At 27.2% G+C, this 9,630-nt stretch overlaps 1 protein-coding gene across 1 annotated transcript; it reads left to right on the top strand.

Moving 5' to 3' along the window:
• Positions 1-389: 389 nt before the first annotated feature.
• On the top strand, positions 390-6,879 carry LOC112784627 (cytochrome P450 85A). The gene is made up of 9 exons (XM_025827901.3): positions 390-750; positions 2,943-3,264; positions 3,688-3,837; positions 4,346-4,594; positions 4,701-4,787; positions 5,060-5,138; positions 5,335-5,444; positions 5,711-5,835; positions 6,681-6,879. The coding sequence occupies exons 1-9, from the start codon at positions 551-553 to the stop codon at positions 6,766-6,768; spliced, it is 1,410 nt and encodes a 469-aa protein (XP_025683686.1). The 5' UTR covers positions 390-550; the 3' UTR covers positions 6,769-6,879.
• The last annotated feature ends 2,751 nt before the right edge of the window (positions 6,880-9,630 follow it).

Genomic DNA, 9,630 nt, shown 5'->3' with positions numbered 1-9,630 from the left:
TTTATAAAAATTATTTAAAAATTTTTTTTTTGCATTTTCAATACATTAAAAACTTTAAAAAATTATTATTATATGTTTAAACATGTTTTTAAACACACAAGTTAGCTAAATCTTTTTTTTAAAGACATTAATTATTTAAGAGAATAATAAATTTTTTATTAAAAATTATTGTAAAAGTAAGTTTTTTTTATATTTCTAATGAATTAAAAATTTTAAATTTTATATTATTATACTCTTAAAATATATGGTTAATTAAATCATTTATCTTAATTTATTTGTATACATTATTGTCTTCCCTTTTATTTTGTTTTTTGTTTTTTGTTTTTTGTTTTTGTTTTTTTTTTTGTTTTTATGGCCATGACCTACAATAGCTGGTGATGCTACCTTCTGTTTATATGGTTTTTTTCTTATATGAAAATGGTTGGTCAAGGGAACCTATATATATGTGTGTTTGTGTGCATTCTTTTTAAGCCAGGCTTGTACCTTTTATTTTTATTCTCTCTGTTTTGAGTCCTTTGCAAGAACTTTTAGAAAGAAAGAAAAGCACCAGATGGCTTTTACATTCATTGCAATTGTTGGTGGTGTTTTGTTCTTGTTCTGTTTTTTCTCTGCTCTCTTGAGATGGAATGAAGTGAGGTACGTGAAAAAGAATAAAGGTTTGCCACCAGGTACAATGGGGTGGCCACTTTTTGGAGAAACATCTGAGTTTCTTAAACAAGGTCCTAACTTCATGAAAAACCAAAGAGCAAGGTAACAATTAAAATTAAACTAAATTAATTCATGTTCACTTGCATAATGTGGTGAAAATAGGTGGTCTTATCAACATGTTTTGCACCTTTTTCTTTTGAGATCATGTGGGTTGTAGGATGTTTTAATTTATACGAATGTCCAAAAATTTTAATCAATGGAATAAAAATTGTTCGTATATACGCATACATGCATACATATATAACCGAACATAATTATATATATTAATCTAAAATATGTCATTTAATATATCAAAATATAGTGATTAATCCAATTTGATTAAAAAAATAAAATTATAATTAGTTTTTTCATAATTTACATTATGAAAATATTAAATAATAATTTTAATAATACCAATAATAGTATATTAAATTTATTTTCTTTAGTACAATATTTAAAATTATTTACTTTCTTTGCTATAATAATAATAATTTTTTGCATTAATAAATCTTTTATATCTCATTTGAATTTAAAAATAGTATATTTAATTTTAATTTTTTTAATTATCTTTCATTAAAAGAAGCCATTTTTTAAAGAAAAACAAGTAAGTAGAATAATAAGATTATTGTATTTTTTTTAAAGATTGATCATTATATTTTTCTTTTGTTAAAACTAAATAATTAAACAATAAATAAGTCACTAAAATTTACCTATAGAAATTATATTTTAAAATTTAAAATGAAAGTAAATTCAAAATAATTTTAACAATGGGTAAGTAATTAAACTAAATAAGAACATTTATTATATATTATATACTCATATATAAGTAAAGGAATTACAAATTTTTGTGGGGCATGTTAGGATACTTATCATGGTGACTACGATATCTTAAAAGTGTTGTTAAAATTAAAATAATAAATTTTATTATGTAACACGGCTTTTAATTTAAAAAATAAAAAGAATATTATCAAAATATAAAATATTTAATTTTAACATTTTAATTCCAATGAACATGAAAACATTTTGCAATTAGCATATGTTTTTTCGCCAATTAATAAAAATAGCTAATGATATATTTATCAATAATTAGATATTAAATAGGGTGGTAAGCGGGCCAAAACTCGCCAATCAACTTGCGTAACTTGTCAAAAAAGACGGGTTGGATTGAAAATTTAAAACTGGTATGATTAAAAAGTCCGCCTAACTCGCACCGCTTAATTCGCGAATTTTGGCGGGTTTCGGCAGGACAGGGTGAGCTTTCCAACAGGTCCTTTTTTTTGGTAATTGAAGATGTTCTAAGTTATAATTTGAATTATGTTCTATGTTTGATTATAGATACTTGAAGATATTTAATTATATGTTTTGGACAATGTTTATTTTACTTTTTAAAATGTTGATTTTATTTTTGTTTCAAAAAATTGGGTTGATGATTATGTTTATTACATATTTAGAATTATAAAGACATTAATGTTTGTAAATTTTGAAATTATAATTTTTTTATGTCTTTATAAATTATACATTTATTGAAATAGCTGTGAAATTATATATTTTATTTAATATTTAATAGTTTATTAATAAAAAAATTAATAAAAAAAAAAGAATTAGCAAGTTTAGTCTGCCAACCCGCCGTTAGGCGGAGCGAAGGAGAAATTCGAGACTGTCTCACTGAGCAGAACGAATTTTTGGTAGGGTAGATGGAGCGGGGCGGACCCCAACCCATTTGCCACCCCTAATATTAGACGTCTTATGTTTCGATACTAAAATGTTTTAGTGATAATTGTCAATAAAAACTTTTTTAATGATCACAAAAAATATATTATTGTCATTATAATATATAATAATAACTATAAATATATAATTACTACAAAAATATAAGTTAAATAAGATATACAATAATTATTATGTTATTGCTATTAAAAACTTTTTAATAAAAAAATTTTTGTTGTAGTCCTTGAAGTTAGTTGGGTTGGCTTGTTTCATGTTTATTTTTATTGGTGTCCAAAGTACTGGAAAACATGGTTTATTACTTTGATGAAGTTTTTTGAACTAATCAAAAGTTATCAACTACAAATGAGAGTCTAAAGAAAAACATTGCCAAACACACTCTACTGTCTCTACTTGGGGTGTGAAGTAAACCACTTTTCATGCATGTACTTTTTTACCCCATGGTTTACTTTTGATCATTTTTATCTTCTATTAACCAATTCTTTTTATTCTTATTCTTTTGGTTGTGATTTGTGAATAATGAATGGCAGGTATGGCAGTTTTTTCAAAACACACATATTGGGATCTCCTACAATTATATCAATGGATGAAGAGCTCAATAGATACATTCTAATGAATGAATCAAAAGGGATTGTTCCAGGATACCCTAAATCCATGGTAGACATCTTGGGAAACTGCAACATTGCAGCCGTTCATGGCTCCACTCACAAGTACTTGAGAGGTGCCTTGCTTTCCATTATTGGTCCCGCCATGGTCAGAGATCAGCTTTTGACAAAAATTGATCACTTCATGAGATCCCACCTTAGCAATTGGGACAATCAAGTCCTCGACATTCAACGCAAAACCAAAGAGGTTGCCTTCTATTCTTATTATTATTATTATCACTATTGTTCTTAGAATTTAATTTTGGAACAAAAGTGGTTTTAAATGTGTATTTAATTACATAATGTCACATCAATAAAAATAACTATTTTTTCATTGAACACAAATTATCGTCATTTAAAAGAACAGATGTGATCGTACTCCAAAATTAAACTCTTATTCTTATTAAAAAAATTGTAAGCAATATTGGTTGTACATTTTAAGGTTACTCATCCTAGCTGCACATAACTTAAAAGAAATAGCTATGATAATAGTTATAATAATTGCTTTGTTAATTATTATCAATTAAAGATCTTGATCTAAATGAGTCAAGAGAAAAAACAGAAACATGAGTATTTTATGAGCGTGAGACATTTTTTACTATATAATTCATTCTCAAACTTTTATGGACAGATGACCTTCCTTTTATCACTCATGATGGTTGTAAGCATGGAATCAAGCAGAATATCAGATTCAATCATGCCGGAGTACTTTAAAATGGTTTCAGGAACCATTTCTCTCCCTATTGACCTTCCGAGGACGAAGTATCGTCGCGGATGTCAGGTTTGATCTTTGCCTATCTTTTTATTTTGTTACTCCTTTGTTTGAGTATTTTTTGTTTATTCGGTATGAAAATATGGTTTATTTTATTGTGTTGAGCTCTTTTTTTTTAAATAAATAATTGAATAAATATATTTTTATTATTGAAGTTTGCTAAAAAATTTTAAAATATTTTTAAGTTTTTTTTTCTTTTAATTTTAATCCAAACGTTTTTGATTTGCATTAAATATATCGCAGTCAGCTAATTTTTTAAAAAATTTAGGACCAATTCAGTAATAATTTTACAAGAACAACCATTAATACAAGCAAATTAGAGATAATTATCATATATACGTTATTGCTAGATTAGTCCTAAATTTTTTAAAATTTAGTTGTCAAAGATATATTTGATGCAAATAAAAATTTAAAATAAAATTAAAACAAAATAAAACTTATAAATATTTTTAAAATATTTAAGTACAAAAAATACATTTTACCCCAATAATTTTAAGTAACGAACACTTTGTTGCAGGCAAGGAAAGCTCTTGTGAGCATTCTGCGTGAGGTAATGGAGGAAAGAAGAAAATCCCAAGAAACACACAAAGACATGCTTGGAGTATTAATGGGAAATGATGATGAAAGTAGACACAAACTAAGTGATGAAGAAATCATTGATCTACTGATTGCAGTTATGTATTCTGGTTATGAAACTGTTTCAGCCACTTCAATGATGGCAGTGAAGTATCTTCAGGACCATCCCAAAGCACTTGAAGAACTCAGAGTCAGTCTCCATAATAATAATAATAATAAATAATTTGCAGTTTCATTATTCATTTCATTTAATTTACTTTTACTTTGTGACACTGATGAAATTTCTGGTTTTTCAGGAAGAGCATTTGGCCATTAGAGAAAGGAAAAAACCAGACGAACCAATTGATTTCAACGATCTCAAGTCAATGAGGTTTACTCGCGCGGTAATATTTTTATACTATATTGTAATTGAATGTTCACATAGGTTTATAAAATTTCTAGGTGCAGCACTTTTTAGTAATTTTAGTTATTATCATTTGGCAAGTACATATATTAAATTGTTTTTAATAAATAAAAATTATATTAACCTACGTATACAAATTTTGATAAAGATAATAGTAAATTATATATTTTATATGTGTACATACCTGTAAATATAAGTGCATCACATAACATTGCTATAGATTTTGATATTTTTCTTTTTTGTATTGTGCAGGTGATTTTTGAGACTGCTAGATTGGCCACAATAGTTAATGGCGTCCTAAGAAAAACCATTCAAGATGTGGAGTTAAATGGTATTTATGTGTATCTAAATTTGTTTGAAAAAAAAATTTATTATTTATTAAGATATGGTTAAATATAAAAGATATATATGTCTACAAATGTCAATAAATATTGTGTTTAAAATGTGTATGATATATAAATACGACAATTCAATAAAAATCGTAGTTCATAATCTAAAGTTTAACTAGCTTTTTTTTTTTTTTTCAGGTTATTTGATTCCCAAAGGGTGGAAGATATATGTGTTCATAAGAGAGATAAATTATGACCCTTTTCTATATCCGGAGCCACTAAAGTTCAACCCATGGAGATGGCTGCAGGTTAGTACCAACTGACTCGTTCTCTTGTTAATTTGTCTAGGGTTATGCTACGTGTATACTAAAATTAATCATCAAAGTCAGCCATCAATATAAAATATATGCTGAAATATAAATACATTATGAAAATAAATTAAACCACACATATATTTATACACAAATACATTGGTAGTTGATTGTAGTGGCTAATTTTATATACAAATAGCATTTCTATTGTCTATTATTGCTTATCAAACGTATATTAATATCATTAAGTTTGAAAATTGCAGGATCAGAGCCTAGAGTCAAAAAACCACTTCTTGGTATTTGGACGAGGTACAAGATTGTGTCCAGGGAAAGATTTGGGGATAGCTGAAATTTCAACTTTCTTGCACTATCTTGTAACTAGATACAGGTGACTAATTTTCCTATTCATTATGCTTATATGCAAACCTAATAAAATTATATTCCCTTATTAGAGAATAGTCAGTTTAGCTATTTGCATTCACAGAGTTGTTTTTCTTTACTTATCTTCTATTTTTTATATAACAAAATAATAGAAAAAAAATTTCATAAACACAAAAAGTCAATACTTGTGTATATTTGTGTAGATTTTTCTTTGGTGACTATATTTGTGTAGATTTATATATGTTTCATATATTTTTTAATAAAGTAGTTAGTTATCAAAACTATTAAACATATCATAATAGAATAATTAAATTTCTCACTACTAAATAATCAAACATTTTTCTACGATAGTTTAATTTAATATTTCTTTTGAGTATCAAATATTCTATATGATAGTTAATTACTAGTTAATTTTTTTCCGCGCATAGATTAAAGAAATATACGAATGAGTATCGAAAAAAGAAGTTATATCATCAAAGAAACAATAATTATACTTTTTAAATTTTTTCTTTCTTAAGTCAATGGATAAAATTGTCATTTTTTTTATAGAACAACAAACCTTTACTCGTAGAATTTAAGAAAAACTTAAAAATTACATTTAAAAAGTAGGAAAATTAAATAAAGATTTTTATGTTGAATTATAAAATAAAAGGAAACGCCATATCCAATTACACAAAATAAAGTATAGAGATATACAAATTTGAGTCCCTTTAGTTTCTAATATATTTATTTTTGACCGTTGTTCTAGCTCATAAATATATTATACAACTATTATTCTTCGTCTATTGAAATTTTATAGTAATTATTATTTTATGGTGTTTGCTGACACCTTATATTTAATTTTGATTGCAGGTGGGAAGCAGCAGGAGATGATAAACTAGTGAAATTTCCTCGAGTTTCAGCACCTAATGGACTGCATATAAGGGTGTCATCTTACTAATAATTAGGCACCTAGCTAATGGACTTATGCAAATAAAACTATTTTATAATTAAAAAGTTTGTAAGATGTTTGAGAATGGTTCAATAAAGAAGTTTGTAAAACTTTAATATATTTATGAAATTGCCAATCATAGATAATATAATTAAATTTATCTGTACTTATTGGGTATGTTCTTAATCATGACGGTTGTTCTAGAATCAATGAAACTACTACCGCTACTAGAGTCTCCATCATGTGCAGAATGTTGGTAGAGTTTCATCATGATGATGCTGCTTCTTTGCATGCTTTCCCTTCCTATGACGCCTCACTCATCATCACACCGGTTGTTTCTCTTTATTAGAGAAACAAGAAGGAAGAAATGGTAATGAGTTTGCGTGTCTTTGTGCTTCTTCCTTCTTTCTTTAATGTTGAGAGATAAATGCACTTTGTCTTTCTCTGTCTTTCTACGTGTAAGTGGAATCTACACTATATATCTGCATCCACTTCATCGTTTTACAGTTTTATACAATAAAAGTCGTTAGATAATTAATATTTTTATGTATTTATTTATATTTAAATTAGAGATAATATCTAATTTTATCTCTGAAATTTATTTAACACTCGTTACAATTGTCTAATTTTATGTTAATACTGTATTAATAAATTGTCTTTTAGATTAAGCTGACGTAGAAAAATGAGTTGTTATTCTCATGATACTCATCTTTTGAAGAGAAAATTTAGGGGCAACACTTTTATTAAAATTTGGCTAGCACTTAGCCCGTAAAAGAAAAAAGAGTAATTCTTCATCATTAGATGAAATCTCACACCATTAAAAATACTATTAATGACTAATTGATGATTGCACATCACAAAATTTGTTGGTCTCCTAACACTCATTTCTTTTGAATTTATATGTAACATTCTCTTTAATAATAAAATGCTGATTACAATATAGTAATTAACCTCGTAAAATTGAGTTATTAAGTATTATAACAAGTAGGACTTATAATATATACCCTACTCGCGGGTACCTAACTCGGACCAACCCGTTCGAATAGGTTTCTCAACCCGATCTGATCCGCTGCGGGTAGGGTAGGAAAGGGGTGTGCATGACCCGGTCCGACCCGACCCGGTCCCGAATATTTTAGGGGCTATTTTGGTGTGATTTCACCGGGACTAGGGTTGGGTAAGGGTCTCAAAAATAGACCTCGTCATTATTTCGGGTCGAGTCCGGGCCATGGCTCGGGTCACCCGAAGTCAGCCTGGTGGTTCGGTCATCATACACAATTAATATTTTGTGTTATTAGTGATGGATGATGGCTATTCTTATGTGAAATTTAAGTATTGTAAACCTTAATATTTAGTTATTAGTTATTATAAGACTATAAGTTAATGTTTTATGTTTAAAATGTATAAGATTTTAGACTAATACATAATATTGTGTTATTTGTATTAAATTAAATATTTGGTGTTATTAGACAATATTAGTATTGATTATGATTATGCTTTAATTTTAGAGAAGAGTTGGTTATTGTTATATTTTTCTAAGTGAATTTTACCATGTCAAATAATGGTTGGAGTCTTGGAAATTGGATATTTTCACATGCTAGCTTATAAGAAGGTATCAAGGTAATGTAATGTTAACGGCCCGGTTTTCACCCGGTTTTTACCCGGTATAATCGTGACCTGAAAGTGTATAGATTTCATCGGGTCTAGGGCCGGGTTCGGGTCTAATAAATAGGCCCGGTATGTATTTCGGGTCCGGTTTGGGTCACATCAAACCCGGTTTCACCCGATCCATGCACACCCCTAGGGTAGGATACGGTGCGGTGCGAATTTGCCTGCAGATAGGGTAGGTTACAGGTTCAGGGTATACCCTACCTTACTCTATCTGCACCCCTACCCCTAATATATTATATAATATATATGTAAAAGTTATGTATGTAGTGAAGAAAGTGATTGTGATCCTCTTATAAAAACTTGAAATAATTACTAAAATAGTTGATGATCATATTATTTATAATTTTATTGTTTTTAATTTTAATTTGAATTTATTTTTTTATTTTCTATTTTATTAATATGTATAAAATTTAGAATGGTTGAGTTTTATATTTGTTTAAAAATTTTTTATTTTTCTGCAGATAGAATCAGATAGGGTAGGGTTTAGAACTTTAAGAAACGGGTAGGGTTAGGATTGAAAAATTCTCAACCCGCGAATAAAGTAAGATAGAATTTAAAAAAAAATTAATTTACGAATAAGATTAGGGTAAAGTCCAAACCCTACCTTATCCTACTAATTGCCAACATTAATAACAAATGATAAAGAATTAGTGTTCTCTTTATAAAAATTTTTTTAAAATCCGAAAATACTTAATCATCAAATCAATCCTTAAATTTCTCATACTTTTAAATCTAGTTCTTTATATTGGGCTTATAAAAATATTTCATAACAACTTAAAATAATTTAATATGAAAGAATCTCTAATATATGGGAGCAATGATGATTGAAGAAACTAATATTATAGTATTAAAATGAAACTTTTAATATGCTTAATGCATGTGTGTGTCGCCAATCAGTAATAGCTCAAATGACATAGTCTCTCCATACTCAATTAAGAGGTTGCGAGTTCGAGTCTCATATCTTTAGTAAAAAAAAATGCATGTGTGTGTCGTTTTCTTAATTTAAAACAAAGTATTATTTTAATCTTTAATATTTAAATTAAGTTTTAATTTTACTTTTAATATTTTAAACGTGTTATTGTTATTTTAAATATTTTATTTTATTATATTTTAGTTATTTGATCAAAATTAAATTTTAAAAAAACTTTTTTTTATTATATTTTTTTAAATAACAATAAAAAATATAATTATAGTAGTCATGGT

This window comes from Arachis hypogaea, chromosome 20 (assembly GCF_003086295.3).
Source record: "Arachis hypogaea cultivar Tifrunner chromosome 20, arahy.Tifrunner.gnm2.J5K5, whole genome shotgun sequence".
Classification (NCBI taxonomy): Eukaryota; Viridiplantae; Streptophyta; class Magnoliopsida; order Fabales; family Fabaceae; genus Arachis; species Arachis hypogaea.
This window is presented reverse-complemented; position numbering and strand designations above follow the sequence as displayed.